The sequence below is a fragment of the Brachyhypopomus gauderio genome, chromosome 11, assembly GCF_052324685.1.
Source record: "Brachyhypopomus gauderio isolate BG-103 chromosome 11, BGAUD_0.2, whole genome shotgun sequence".
Taxonomy (NCBI): domain Eukaryota; kingdom Metazoa; phylum Chordata; class Actinopteri; order Gymnotiformes; family Hypopomidae; genus Brachyhypopomus; species Brachyhypopomus gauderio.
Window position 1 is genome coordinate 19,209,373 of NC_135221.1, and position 16,593 is coordinate 19,225,965.

The 16,593-nt window shown below is 45.5% G+C and overlaps 1 protein-coding gene across 1 annotated transcript in view; it reads right to left on the minus strand.

Annotated features, from left to right (window-relative positions):
- The window catches only part of LOC143526571 (cytosolic carboxypeptidase 4-like), a 70,211-nt gene that overhangs the window by 27,102 nt on the left and 26,516 nt on the right, over positions 1-16,593 (minus strand). The window contains 3 exon segments of the mRNA XM_077021044.1: positions 1,872-1,909; positions 12,552-12,645; positions 15,998-16,129. Of these exon segments, the coding sequence (XP_076877159.1) occupies positions 1,872-1,909; positions 12,552-12,645; positions 15,998-16,129 (264 nt within the window).

Consider the following 16,593-nt stretch of genomic DNA (forward strand, 5'->3'; position numbering starts at 1 on the left):
CTAATGTTCATGACCCGTCACGCAAAACATCTTTGTAAGCAAAATCTCAGTGACGGTGATGAGATGCATAGTTTCGGCAGGGCGACAGCACCGCCCTGCAAATCTCACACACAAAACGCACTCAGACCCTCCCACGACCAACCCGGAGAGCTCAGACATCATAATCCATGCGTCCACGATGTCCATGTTCAGAGGACACCCCAGAAACCCCACAGAACAAAATGCTATTCACAGGCAGAATGGATCTGAGAAAACCTGAATAGGTGAAGGATCTATGAACCCAATGGAAACCCAGTGGGATCCTTCCACAGAGCCACACTGCCCCCTGCAGGCTGACAATGGCACAGCCACCAAACCAGAGACAAACACTTCCCAGCCGAAGAACCGTTCCTTTTTTTCTCTCCTTGTCTTTATGAATTCTGAAAGCACTCGAATGAATAATTTTATTTTCTCTTTTTTTTTTGGGAAAAAAAGGGAAATGCAATTCCCTCTGAACTAGTAAGAAAATAAGGGTGTATGTTAAAATTAAGTTCCAGCCCCATGGCAAAAGTGGGGTCTAATATAACTGTCAGTATGACAAATACTGAGCATCTGTGGCATCTCATATTAAAGCAGCATCACAGTGTAATCCTGTAAACAAGCACCCAGTCTCATTACGCTGCCCCGCCGGAGGGGATGAGACTCTGGGCACTACAGGAGCTGCTTCATGCCAACACGTCAGTCCAATAACATAATATCTGCTCTCCGAGGAGAGGCGTGCGAAGCAGATCTGGCAGAGAAACATGGGAGGGAATCCCACTGAAGCATGCTGAACCCACACGACCAGCCCGACATGAGCACTCCTCCGAGCATGGGGGAGGGTGGGTGTGGTTGTTTCATGGTAGGTGTGGCTGTATGGGGTAGGCGTGGCTGTATTGGATGGGTGTGGCTGTTTAATTGTGGGTGTGGCTATATGGGGTGGGTGTGGCTATATGGGGTGGGTGTGGTGGGTTCACAGGGCTTCTTTTGTTTTTAATTTATTAATGTTCATGAATCATGTGAGCTTTTCATTCTTAGCTATGAGCAGCTATGTAGAACTGGTTCATTTGATGGTAATGGTTTGCAGTGCAGTGTAACACAGAGTACAGTGTTAACATACTAACACTGTAACACCCTAACACTAACACAATTATACTGTAACACAAACACTGCAACACACTAACAGTAACATTGTAACACATTAACACTGTAATACTAACATTAACACGGTAACAAAACTAAAACACAGTAACACTGGTACACACTAACACCAGTACACACTAACACCAGTACACACTAACACTAACACTATAACACACTAACACTGTAACACACTAACACTGTAACATACAAACACTGGTACACACTAACACCGGTACACAGTAACACCGGTACACACTAACACCGGTACACACTAACACCGGTACACACTAACACCGGTACACACTAACACTATAACACACTAACACTGTAACATACAAACACTGGTGCACAGTAAATCTAACAGCGGTACACACTAACAGCGGTACACACTAACAGCGGTACACAGTAACACTAACACTATAACACACTAACACTGTAACATACAAACACTGGTACACAGTAAAACACACTGGTACACAGTAAAACTAACACTGGTACACAGTAACAGCAGTACACACTAACACTGGTACACAGTAACACTAACACTATAACACACTAACACTGTAACATACAAACACTGGTACACAGTAAAACTAACACTGGTACACACTAACACCGGTACACACTAACACCGGTACACACTAACACCGGTACACACTAACACTGGTACACACTAACACTGGTACACACTAACACTGTAAGGAACTTACTTGAGCCCAGTAGAGCAGCAATGGCATCAATTGCAGCCCTGTGAAACAAAAGAAAACGACATCAGCCATGATCACACACACACACACACACACATACACACACACACCACACACACGCGCACACACACACACCACACACACGCGCACACACACACACGCACGCACGCACATGCACACGCAAACACACGCACACGCACATATATACATGCATACACACACAAGCACACACATATAGTATATACACACATACATAGACTCATACATACATACATACACACATACATACATACATGCATACACACACATATACACACATACACACATATACACATATACATACATATACACATACATATATACATAACCTCCTCAGCTCCAGTATAGTAAGTGGAGGAAGCCTGTTAAGTCACAGATGCCTTTAGTAGAGTGAATGCCACTAAGATGCCTTAACTAATGAATCTTCTTGATATTTTAATGATAAACCCACAGGAAACGTATATCCACTTCATTATCTATCATTCTGCTCCAGTGAGGCCTCCTCCATCAGTGATGCAGCCTTGATGTTCACTCATCTCACAACTGTCCTCACCATCAAATTATTCACTCTGAGCAGATCAGATGCGCCACTCTGTGGCGCATAAATTGTGGCCAGTCCAAATTTTGCTTGCAGTTTAAAACTAGATTTGAACAAGAATGTTTCTTAGCATAGACGCAGGATAGGACGTTATCTTCCCGTTGGAATTTCCTCCATTAGCCATTTTCCTCCAGTTTAATTAGCTTTAACCGTCGTATCTTTTGGGGTTGGTTAACAGTAGTTTAAACGGTCTGTGGAGTTTTGTTTCATAGTTAACAGTTGGTCTGTTTCTTCCTCTGATTCCGTTTCATAACTTGTAAACGAGTCCGATCTTCCAACATACACGTTCAATCAATGGATCAATACAGTACATTTTGCATTTGTTCATTAATCTGGTCACTGGCAAATATATTTCAACCAAATGTATTAGGTTATGAATTCTACTCACTACTACGTAGTGAGATGGATAATATTAATTAACTGTCAGTAATTAATCATAAACTATTAATAATATTTCTATTTTTAGGACGGTGGTCCCACCATTAATTCATAAATTTTACACATTTGCTACACACACATCCACATCCATGATCATAAACCATACATGCATACATACATACATTCACACATACACCAATACATACATAGCAGTACCATAAAACAGTGAAATGAAACCTTTCGCTCCATCTGTGACCCAGGAGCAGTGACTGTGCCCAGTCAAGGTTTCACGTCCTCACACTACATATCGCTGTCTCTCACGTCCTCATACTACATATTGCTGTCTCTCACGTCCTCATACTACATATCGCTGTCTCTCACGTCCTCACACTACATATGGCTGTCTCTCACGTCCTCATACTACATATCGCTGTCTCTCACGTCCTCACACTACATATTGCTGTCTCTCACCTCCTCACACTACATATCGCTGTCTCTCACGTCCTCACACTACATATCACTGTCTCTCACGTCCTCACACTACATATCGCTGTCTCTCATGTCCTCACACTACATATCGCTGTCTCTCATGTCCTCACACTACATATCGCTGTCTCTCACGTCATCATACTACATATCGCTGTCTCTCACGTCCTCATACTACATATCGCTGTCTCTCACGTCCTCACACTACATATCGCTGTCTCTCACGTCCTCACACTACATATCGCTGTCTCTCGTGTCCTCACACTACATATCGCTGTCTCTCATGTCCTCACACTACATATCGCTGTCTCACACGTCCTCACACTACATATCGCTGTCTCACACGTCCTCACACTACATATCGTTGTCTCTCGCGTCCTGAGGGTTTATTTTCCCTGGTACACAAGCTGGTGACAGTGTGAACACAATTATGGATGTTTTTCACAACCCGGTGGTAAATCCCTCTTGAGGTGTGTTAGCCAGCAGTGTGTGACATGTTGAATTATGGGTACATGATCTGTGACAGCTCTGACCGACAACAAGATGTCAACCAGCTCATGATCTCCAGCTCCGCCCCCACACATAAACAGTCCCAGTGCCTCCCGTGTTTATGTACTTTCTTTAAATTAATAAGTCTTCATTTAAAATACTCATTACTAAAAGTAGTCTATTAGATGCGGGTTAACAAGTTCCAATGTGGTTTTCTGTTTGATACTGAAGGAAACATCAAGATCGAGACAGTAACTCCTCTGTAGGGCACTACCTGAGTCAGTGGCAGTGACGCCTCTGTAGGACACTACCTGAGTCAGTGGCAGTAACTCCTCTGTAGGGCACTACCTGAGTCAGTGGCAGTTACGCCTCTGTAGGGCACTACCTGAGTCAGTGGCAGTGATGCCTCTGTAGGACACTACCTGAATCAGTGGCAGTAACTCCTCTGTAGGACACTAACTGAGTCAGTGGCAGTAACTCCTCTGTAGGACACTAACTGAGTCAGTGGCAGTAACTCCTCTGTAGGACACTACCTGAGTCAGTGGCAGTAACTCCTATGTAGGGCACTACCTGAGTCAGTGGCAGTTACGCCTCTGTAGGGCACTACCTGAGTCAGTGGCAGTAACTCCTCTGTAGGACACTAACTGAGTCAGTGGCAGTAACTCCTCTGTAGGACACTACCTGAGTCAGTGGCAGTAACTCCTCTGTAGGACACTACCTGAGTCAGTGGCAGTAACTCCTCTGTAGGGCACTACCTGAGTCAGTGGCAGTGACGCCTCTGTAGGACACTCCCTGAGTCAGTGGCAGTAACTTCTCTGTAGGGCACTACCTGAGTCAGTGGCAGTAACTCCTCTGTAGGACACTAACTGAGTCAGTGGCAGTAACTCCTCTGTAGGACACTACCTGAGTCAGTGGCAGTAACTCCTCTGTAGGACACTACCTGAGTCAGTGGCAGTAACTCCTCTGTAGGACACTAACTGAGTCAGTGGCAGTAACTCCTCTGTAGGACACTACCTGAGTCAGTGGCAGTAACTCCTCTGTAGGGCACTACCTGAGTCAGTGGCAGTAACTCCTCTGTAGGACACTACCTGAGTCAGTGGCAGTAACTCCTCTGTAGGACACTAACTGAGTCAGTGGCAGTAACTCCTCTGTAGGACACTACCTGAGTCAGTGGCAGTAACTCCTCTGTAGGGCACTACCTGAGTCAGTGGCAGTAACTCCTCTGTAGGGCACTACCTGAGTCAGTGGCAGTGACGCCTCTGTAGGACACTCCCTGAGTCAGTGGCAGTAACTTCTCTGTAGGGCACTACCTGAGTCAGTGGCAGTTACGCCTCTGTAGGACACTACCTTAGTCAGTGGCAGTTACGCCTCTGTAGGACACTACCTGAGTCAGTGGCAGTAACTCCTCTGTAGGGCACTACCTGAGTCAGTGGCAGTAACTCCTCTGTAGGACACTACCTGAGTCAGTGGCAGTTACGCCTCTGTAGGACACCACCTGAGTCAGTGGCAGTGACGCCTCTGTAGGGCACTACAGCAGGCAGCTCCTCCAATTCTCAGGCAGTCCACACTGGTCCTGTTAAATTAACCTGTCCATCAGTGTGTCGTGACACTACAGATCTCGTTGTGTCCATGGACGCGAGTGGGCCAAGCAAACACACTCAGCACATTTGTCTGCTGGAATCGTGCTCTGTCCGAGCCGCCTGACAAGGACTGTGATGAGGTTCACCGAGCTCCACTGTGCCACTGAACTGTAGCTCTGAAACAGGACATAGGGCAGATCGATGCTGCTTCACAGGAGCACACACACGCGCACACACACAAAGATACACACACACACACACACGCACGCACACACACAAACACGCGCATGCACATACATGCACACACACACATCTGTCCTCACAGTGTGTGTGTGTGCACGTGTGTGTGTACATGTATGTGCATGCGCGTCTTTGACAGAAGAATGGGTGTGTCTAAAGTACGTGGTATCCAGGTGTTTAAATACCCTGATCATCCATCCTACCAGCTGAAAGTCCTATTTCTTAATTAACGAGCCCCAGTTACGGTGCACTCTAACTGTCAACCGATGAACGTTACCACGGCAACAGATTCACCGAATTACTTCCATCAAGCTTGTTAATGTGGCCACACGGACTGAAATAAACGGCAACGAGGAGTCCAGGATTGTGGACTAGACTCTCATTCCTGGACTCCATATCCAGAAGGACGTCGCGTTTTCTCAACGAGGAACCTGTGGTGGAAATTCCCTCCTAATTCTATGGGAATTCAGAGAGGACGACAAAACCACCCAAAAACCCTCAACATGCAAGAGTCTAACCGCTGGGTACACATTTATAAAAGGGCATAGTTACTTGAACTGCAGACTTAACTAAGTTTTAGCTAAAACATTCTAAATGTTTTCGTGTTCAACTTATTTACATAATCTTCTTCGAGATTTGTTCATACCAAGTTCTCTTTGCTGTGCAAGTGATTAATTGATAACTGATATCGTCTTACCCAGGCTCAGACACGCCCCATTCATTTTTAGTTATTAAGCCAGCACCATTACCATTTGTTCTGGAATAAACCAGCTGAGCTCATTAACATACAACCACGCTGCTCTACTGTTAAAGTCTGTAACATGTGGTCCCGCCCCCCCCATGTCAATCATGGACTTGTTGGTTTTGTTTTCCTTTTCCATGTGCACTTTTATGTAGTTTCCACGTTATGTTCATCCCCTTGTTCTGAGTCATTAGTTTCACCTGTATGTAATTAAGGGTTCTCTGGTTTTAGTATTTAGATGCCTGCTTTTGTTTCCTGAGTTGCTGGTGATTGTTTCTATGTATGTGCGTCTCGGCAGAGTTTCATGTTCAAGTCTTGTCTGTTATATTACGTTAAATCCTGGTGGTGTTTCTTGGTCATTCCAGAGTGTTACTTTCGGTCTGTGTGCGTAAGTGTTATGTTTTGCTTTTCCTCGTGATTCGTGTTTTAGTTCTTTGGTGTTTTCCTTCTTTGTCCCTGTTCATTTGTGGAAATGTAAGACCGTTTCGAAGTCAAGTCTCTTGGTTAGTCGTGCGTGTTTTCGTAGTTGTACGTCGTAGGATCTACGTTATCTGTCGTAGTGTTTTGTGTTGAAGTCAGTCCAGAGTGTCATACTTGGTTTTGTTTAGTTGGTTTCCTTTAATTGAAGGTAGAAGTGTATTTGGTGTTTAGTAAGTTCTTGTCTAGTGAGTTTGAGTTGTGTCTGTGTTTTGTATATCTCTAGAGTTATAATTGAAGTGTTATTGTTTTTGTTCGTTCTTTATTCATTATGCCCCGTCGTGCTCGTAAGTCTAAGTCTAAGTCTGATATGTCGATCGGTTGTTTGTCTCTTGTTCGCTCCTTCGAGAGCACACACATATTAAATGGTTTCTCTCCGCAATTGTGTCCGCCCCCTGCTCCCTCTGAGTTAGAGTCGTTACATAATCACCAGCTGTTATTGGATACAGCGGGAGAATCAGACGTGATCCCGGTAAAAAGTTTATGTCCCGAGATTCATGGGTTTAAGAGAATGCAACTAGATGAACTTCAGTCTGGCCTTGCCATTAACGAAAAGGGTGAAACACCAATGTTGCCTTCAAAAATGCCGGTTCCTAGTGAATACTCTGGGGAGGAGGATAATATTGGAATTTTTGTTATGCAATGTGAAATATATTTCCTACACGTGACTTGTCCTAAGCCCCCTGACACGGTTAAAGTCCTATATGTGAGATCAAGATTAAGGCAGAGTGCTTTAGATTGGGCAGACGATGTTTTGTCTCGTGGCACTGCAGAACCTTGGACTTTACAGGGCTTCTTCAGGCTTATTAAGGAGAGGTTCACCAGTATTTCAGGACCCCGGGGTTTTGTTCCGGGTATGACAAAGGTGGAACAGAGTCTCTACCCGACGGGTTTTTCTGTAATGGGGCGTGATGTGCTTGAAACGGATTGCGCTATGAACTATGTATATGGACATCGGGCATTCCAAGCCCATTTGGACTGCCCTATTGTACGCGTGGGAAAGCTGTCTGTTGTAGAAATCTTGGCTGATCCTTCCACGACTGCAGCAACGCTCTCTAGCCCGTGTCCGGCCGCCGCAACGCTCTCTGGCGTCTCCACGGCCGCCGCAACGCTCTCTGGCGTCTCCACGGCCGCCGTTGATGCACTTGCCAGTGATTCCCCGAGCGGCTCTCTGTCGGCTGCGCCACCTCTGAGGAGCCGCTCAGCTTCTGCTTGCGCAGCCCCAAAGGGGTTACTCTTGCCCACGTCTCCAGTGGCCCAGAGCGGGTCTCGCACGTCTCCAGTGGCCCAGAGCGGGTCTCGCACGTCTCCAGTGGCCCAGAGCGGGTCTCGCACGTCTCCAGTGGCCCAGAGCGGGTCTCCCACGTCTCCAGTGGCCCAGAGCGGGTCTCCAGTGAGCCTGAGGGCAGTCGCCGCCTCCATGCTCTCCGGTGTCACCCCGGCTGCCGCTGTACCAGACCCAAACGGCTCCTGGTTTGCCTCCATACCTGCCTCTGATCTTTCGGGTGCGTCCTCAGTTTGGGATTCCCCGACCTTGGAGGGATCGGGTTTGCTTTCCTCCCCTATGGTCCAAGAGAGGAAATTCCCTGTCCCCGCGGCCCGCCAGCGCCCGGCTCCTGTCCCCGCGGCCCGCCAGCGCCCGGCTCCTGTCCCCGCGGCCCGCCAGCGCCCGGCTCCTGTCCCCGCGGCCCGCCAGCGCACGGCTCCTGTCCCCGCGGCCCGCCAGCGCACGGCTCCTGTCCCCGCGGCCCGCCAGCGCACGGCTCCTGTCCCCGCGGCCCGCCAGCGCCCGGCTCCTGTCCCCGCGGCCCGCCAGCGCACGGCTCCTGTCCCCGCGGCCCGCCAGCGCCCGGCTCCTGTCCCCGCGGCCCGCCAGCGCACGGCTCCTGTCCCCGCGGCCCGCCAGCGCACGGCTCCTGTCCCCGCGGCCCGCCAGCGCACGGCTCCTGTCCCCGCGGCCCGCCAGCGCACGGCTCCTGCCCACACGGTCCGTAAGGGGTCGTTTCTTCCTCCTTCTCCCGTGATTCATGTTCAAGGGGTCCATCAGGGGCCTGTTCTGGAGACGGGATTGAGGTCTGTTCAGGAACCCACACTGCGTTGTCCAGAGGCTGTCGGGCCCATTCTGGGGACCGTCGGGCCAACTCCCAGGACGGTTCCGCCCTCTTCGGATTCTTCGCCTCGTTTGAGCCAAGTATGGACTCCTAGTCATACTCGGACTTCCGCTATGGGTGTCGATGTAGGTCGTCAGAAGTGTGACAGTGTTCCTGATTTTGTCACTAATTCTGTGCCTAATGTGTTTCCTGGTGTACTGTTCGTTCCTGTCTTTGTGAACTCCCCGGTTTATGTATTGATGCCTGTTCCTGTTGTACTGTCTGGCGTAGTTAGGGTTGTCCCTGTCCGGGTGCCTGTTTCTGGTGTACGCCTTTTTTTGGTTCCTGTGTCGGTGTCAGTCGTTTTTGGCATTTTTTTTACGATCCTTGCTTCGGTTTTTGGCCCTGGTCCTGTGTCTTTTTGTTCCACTTCCCCTTGTATGCCTTCTCCTGCTCCCTAGTTGTTTCTTTTGTTCTGTTTTTGTCTTCCCCTGGCCTGTGACTCGCCGGTGTTTTGCCCGATGTCCTGTACTTGGCTGTCTGGTTTTGGTTTTTTTTTTTTTTGTGGCCTGTCAGTGTCTGGTCTTGTGTCTAGTGTTCTTGAGGTTTGGTCCCTGGGCTGTGGTCTTTTTTGCCAGGTTGTTGGGTCCTATGTATTGTCCGGTTTTGCTTTCTGGTTTTCTTGTTAGTGCCTCTTTGTTTTGGCTGTTCAGTGTCCCTGGGTTGTGTTTTTTTTTTTTTGTTTTTGAGCGCGCCCCGGTGTTGCGCGCTCTGGAGGGGGGTTCTGTAACATGTGGTCCCGCCCCCCCCCCCATGTCAATCATGGACTTGTTGGTTTTGTTTTCCTTTTCCATGTGCACTTTTACGTAGTTTCCACGTTATGTTCATCCCCTTGTTCTGAGTCATTAGTTTCACCTGTATGTAATTAAGGGTTCTCTGGTTTTAGTATTTAGATGCCTGCTTTTGTTTCCTGAGTTGCTGGTGATTGTTTCTATGTATGTGCGTCTCGGCAGAGTTTCATGTTCAAGTCTTGTCTGTTATATTACGTTAAATCCTGGTGGTGTTTCTTGGTCATTCCAGAGTGTTACTTTCGGTCTGTGTGCGTAAGTGTTATGTTTTGCTTTTCCTCGTGATTCGTGTTTTAGTTCTTTGGTGTTTTCCTTCTTTGTCCCTGTTCATTTGTGGAAATGTAAGACCGTTTCGAAGTCAAGTCTCTTGGTTAGTCATGCGTGTTTTCGTAGTTGTACGTCGTAGGATCTACGTTATCTGTCGTAGTGTTTTGTGTTGAAGTCAGTCCAGAGTGTCATACTTGGTTTTGTTTAGTTGGTTTCCTTTAATTGAAGGTAGAAGTGTATTTGGTGTTTAGTAAGTTCTTGTCTAGTGAGTTTGAGTTGTGTCTGTGTTTTGTATATCTCTAGAGTTATAATTGAAGTGTTATTGTTTTTGTTCGTTCTTTATTCATTATGCCCCGTCGTGCTCGTAAGTCTAAGTCTAAGTCTGATATGTCGATCGGTTGTTTGTCTCTTGTTCGCTCCTTCGAGAGCACACACATATTAAATGGTTTCTCTCCGCAATTGTGTCCGCCCCCTGCTCCCTCTGAGTTAGAGTCGTTACAAAGTCGCCATTTTAGTTGCTTTGTTCTTCATAGGAGAACTGAGATTACAACTCCGGCCTCCTCAAACACGCACACCCGCACAAGCACTCGCTGTAAATATACTGATCCTTGTTGATGCTGCTGTTTGTGTTTTAGAATAGCTTGTTTTAAATAAATGTATCACTTATCAACACAAATATCATTCAAAAGTGGTTGTTGCCAAAACCTGCAAAGAATTCACAGTTAAATCCTTCAGATACCAAACCATTAATTACCCTTAGTTGATAACGAAATGTTGTGGTTCTGGTATAATTAGACAATGAGACTAATTAACTAATTAACAAATGAGACTGATTAATTATATATATATATAACAAATTATATCTACTTTAAAGGATTAGTAGGTGAAATCCCCACATTTATAAAAACTAGATTATGAGTAGGTAGATTAGTGCTGATCTGCTCACACATCCACACCATACATACACAAACACACTATAGTCTAGTGGAGTAACATCACACATCCACACCATACATACACATAAACACACTATAGTCTAGTGGAGTAACATCACACATCCACACCATACATACACATAAACACACTATAGTCTAGTGGAGTAACATCACACATCCACACCATACATACACATAAACACACTATAGTCTAGTGGAGTAACATCACACATCCACACCATACATACACATAAACACACTATAGTCTAGTGGAGTAACATCACACATCCACACCATACATACACATAAACACACTATAGTCTAGTGGAGTAACATCACACATCCACACCATACATACACATAAACACACTATAGTCTAGTGGAGTAACATCACACATCCACACCATACATACACATAAACACACTATAGTCTAGTGGAGTAACATCACACATCCACACCATACATACACATAAACACACTATAGTCTAGTGGAGCAACCTCACACATCCACACCATACATACACATAAACACACTATAGTCTAGTGGAGCAACATCACACATCCACACCATACATACACATAAACACACTATAGTCTAGTGGAGCAACATCACACATCCACACCATACATACACATAAACACACTATAGTCTAGTGGAGTAACATCACACATCCACACCATACATACACATAAACACACTATAGTCTAGTGGAGTAAGATCACACATCCACACCATACATACACATAAACACACTATAGTCTAGTGGAGTAACATCACACATCCACACCATACATACACATAAACACACTATAGTCTAGTGGAGTAACATCACACATCCACACCATACATACACATAAACACACTATAGTCTAGTGGAGCAACACCTGCAATATAGAATGTGAAGCCAGTACAAGTTTAAGCACATACATATATTCACTGTGTGTATGTGTCATGTATGTGTTTAGTGTGTGTGTGTGTGTGTGTGTGTGTGTAAGCATGTGTGTCCGTGTGCATGTCTGTGTGTAGAGGGTGTTCAGTGTTAGTGTGTGCTGTCCAGTGCTGTCTGCCAGAGGGTGAATTTCCTTGGTCCATTTGCATATACCAGGACAAGTCATTTGCACACATGCATATGCACACACACTTCACAGATGCACTCACACATACGCGCCTCACAAACACACACACACACACAACACACCTCACACGTGCGCACCTGTGTGTCAGTGTGTGTGGGTGTTTTGCTGGAGGAGGTGCTTAATTAACTATGTGTGTTTGTGTGTGTGTAGGTGTGTGTAGGTGTGTGTAGGTGTGTGTGTGTGTGTGTGTGTGTGTGTGTGTGTACCAAGTGGAGGTGCTTACTTTACTGTGTGTGTGTGTGTGTGTGTGTATGTGTGTGTGTGTGTGTGTGTGTGTGTGTGTGTGTGTGTGTATGTGTTTAGGAGGAGCTGCTTACTTTACTCTGTGTGTGTGTGTGTGTGTGTGTGTGTGTGTGTAGGAGAAGGAGCTGCTTACTTTACTGTGTGTGTGTGTTTTGCAGGAGGAGGCGTTATGAAGTTAAAAACAACATCAAGAGCTCCGTTGTGCCCTAGCAAGGTTGCTGTGGAAACTGAAAAAAAAACACACAGATATGATAATTAGTACAGTTACTGGTTTATGTTTTTATACATTCATCTATATATTTATTTACATTGTTGCAGTGTCAGCCAGCATATTAAGAGAGTGGATAAGTGTGACCGCTCGTGTAAACAATGTCTGTATCCTTATGATCCTCCCTGCTATTACACTACTAGGTACCAGGTGGACGTTCAGGGGGAGGAATGCAGTCAACACCTGAAGCCTAGCAGCATAAAGAACAGGGTAGAGACCTCCTTACACACACACACACACACACACACACACACACACACACACACACACAGTAAAGTAAGCACCTCCTCACTCACACACACACACAGAGTAAGCACCTCCTCACACTCTCTCACACACACATGCATTCAGCCTTCGTACTAAGCATGGGCAAGAACCTCTGTATGGCTGTTCACAAGAAGGGAAAGAACGGCTGATTACTCCCATAAGAGGGAAGAAGAGTTAAAATCTGAAGATGAGTTAAGAGTTAAGATCTAAAGAAGAGCTAACAGTTAAGTTCTGAAGAAGAGTTAAGCTCTGAAGATGAGTTTCAGCTCCTGGTAACTGGTCCAGACTGACTCTGTCAGCACGCCACACACTGATCCACTGTGAGCTAACACTCCATTGTGATTCTGTAATGGTCATAAACACTGTTCACATTCATACAGGCTCAGAAGGACAGAGCCCATTGAGTAAAGGGGAAGTGGGAAGCAAGATCAACACAGCTGGCCACCTGGAGGAGGAGCAGAGGAACCTTAATATTCAGGTAAGAGATGGAGGTCAAAGTGAAGACAGGTTGGGTTACTATAGTAAAGGTGGAGAGGGATGCAAGGATGTACCATTTGTGTACAAGGCCAAAAGGCAAGTACTAGGATGGGTGTTTACAGAAGTATCTGGACGCATGTTTACAGAAGTATTTGGAGGCATGTTTACAGAGATATTAGGACAAACGCACAAGCCTTTTCTTCATCTCTGGTCTTTTTCCTTTGCTTAGAAACACTGAAAATATTGCACAGTCATTTTTCAAGCTGGCTCCTCCCACTGCGGCCAGACCTAAGGGAACGTGGGAGATGAAGAGCTGGCTCCTCCCACTCTGCAGATCAGTCATGAGAGGCAGCAGCGCTGTTTGAAGAGCTTGGGTGGAGAGACTGACCCGAGCCTCGTTAAGAGGCCGCACTGGCTACGATCAGAAGAAACCTCAGCAGAAACAGAGGGCTAAGATGTCTGCAGGAACATCCTAATGAACCATCGGGGACAGTTTAAAACCTGCTTACCTTCAACATTCAGGCCTGATTTGGACCTCTGTCTAAGCTGCAGAGGTTCTGGTTACTGGATTCATTTACACTTGCGCTTAAATCATATTGTGAAAATTAACGCTCTTCTGCTTAGCCCAACACACAGTTCAACTGGATTCTTTTTGTAAAGAGCCTGATCAGCTAATTTATTGTTTCGCCAAGTAAACATGCATAGCAGATTAGATATTTACATAGAATTGGGGTCATCAACCTATAACTAGTTCTTCTCTCTAGTTAATTATAATATTCGATGCTATCTAAAGAGCTGGGCTCCAAACAAGTTCAAAGCATCACAAGGTATATAGCATAATAAAAACCAACCAGTTACACATAAAGGTCTAAGTCAACATTATTTATAGCATGTTTGTCAACATACATTGTTACAACATACATTGTAAAGAGGTTTTACAAATACACAGATCCAGTTCCCTGATGAGTAAACATGGACCAATAGTGGAAGGAAGGGACACTGACCAAGATGACCTCAATCCAGCTGCTCCAAACCAACTCCTTAATCCAGTAGCCCCAAACCAACACCTTAATTTAGCTTTCCCAAACTAACTCCTTAATCCAGCTGCCCCAAACCAACTCCTTAATCCAGCTGCCCTAAATTTACTCCTTAATCCAGCTGCCCCAAACCAACTCCCTATTCCAGCTGCCACAAACCAACTCTTTAATCCAGCTGTCCCAAACTAACTCCTTAATCCAGCTGCCCCAAACTAACTCCTTAATCCAGCTGCTCCAAACTTACTCCTTAATCCAGCTGCCCCAAACCAACTCCTTAATCCAGCTGTCCCAAACTACCTCCTTAATCCAGCTGTCCCAAACTAACTCCTTAATCCAGCTGCCCCAAACTACCTCCTTAACTCCTTAATCCAGCTGCTCCAAAATAACTCCTCAATCCAGTTGCTTTCAGCTCACTGCACTGCTGTAATGAGACATAGAATTAAGATGACTGAATGAAGACAGACCCAGCAGAGAGACCAGCAGAGAGACCAGCAGAGAGACCAGCAGAGAGATCACGACTCTAAGCCTATGGAAAAAATGACTAAAAGAAATATTTGACAACTAATTGAATTGCCTGTTCTGTTCCTGAGGAAATGACCTCACAACCTATTGGTCACAGAAATGTATTTGAAGAAATCTTTTATTCCAACTGTAATAATCAAAATCAAATCAAATATATTTGTATAGCGCTTTTCACAACATATGTTGTCACAAAGAGCTTTACAGGATTTACAAGGTTAACAGTACTATGGGTCCAAATCCCTAATGAGCAAGCCAGAGGTGACAGTGGCAAGGAAAAACTCCCTATGATGGTGGGGAATAGGAAGAAACCTCGGGAGAACCAAGACTCAAAAGGGAACCCATCCTCCATTGGGCGACCCGTTAACACACAAAAATAATAAGTCATCTCAATCAAGCTGTGAGACGTTCTTCAAGGATGAGATGATAATTTCTGTTGAACTTGAATGTGTTCATAGTAATGCATATTCATTTTGTTCGTTTTATCCTACCTTTTCATGTTTTAGAGCTGAGGTGTTAACTTAATTACATTTATTTGTAAGCTTTTACATTTATTCGTATTTGAATGTATAGTGCATATTTATTTTTATTTCTTTGGTTATCTTTAATGTTACTATCAAAGAATGTTGTTAGCTGACAAAAAGAACTCCATTATTATGTTTAGCATAGAAAGCTGTGAACAAATTATGCAGACATAAACCAAAAATGAAGTTCTACATCACCTGTTGCAGATGCAGACAGTAAAGAACTGACTTTGACATGTATAATTCAATAATACTGCAGGTGCTAATTCAACATGCGGGATTTTTGCCAAAATCCACCACTCTGACATTCTGCCTATTCTATTCTCTCTGACATTCAGACAATCACAGGGCTGTTAAAAAAATTAATTCAAATAAACACACAGGAACACCGGTGTGATTCTGACTAGGGGTACGTTAGTTAGAAACTAGAAACAAACACACTCACTCCATCCACCCTAATTCAAGACAATGTCCAGATGTTTCTCACCAGATGAGCAGAAGACCCTGATGACCCAGAGACAGGCCGCGGCTCGTCTGGGGTTCTGCGTGTTGTGCCGCAAGAGGGTGAGTGTGAGCAACACAGCGTCCACCTGTTCCGCCTTCTCCCCGATCCGCCGGTCTGAGGGGGCATGATGGCACAAAACCGGATAAGTACACGCTACAGACCACGGTCTGCTCTGGAGAGCAGGACTGGCCTGTCTTCCCCACTCTGGAGATTACTGTAGGAGTGTAACGGCCATGTCTACTGAGCTTCAGTTAAGAGTGTTGGGATTTTGCCTCAGGTCATCAGTCAAATGTAAAAGAATCTGAGCTGAATCAGGGTTGAATCAGGACTGAATAGGGACTGAAATGGGGCTGAATCAAAGCTGAATCAGGGTTGAATTGAGGCTGAATAAGAGCTGAATCTGGGCTGTCTGGTATATGAGTGTATGTTTTTGTTCTTCATCTCTGGGCTGAAGAAAACAGCTGGAGGGAGAGGATGGGAGGTACACTTCCTCACTGTGAGGTACACTTCCTCTCTCTGAGGTACACTTCCTCTCTGGGACATTGTCAACTCTTATGTTAATCCCCAAGCATAAGCAC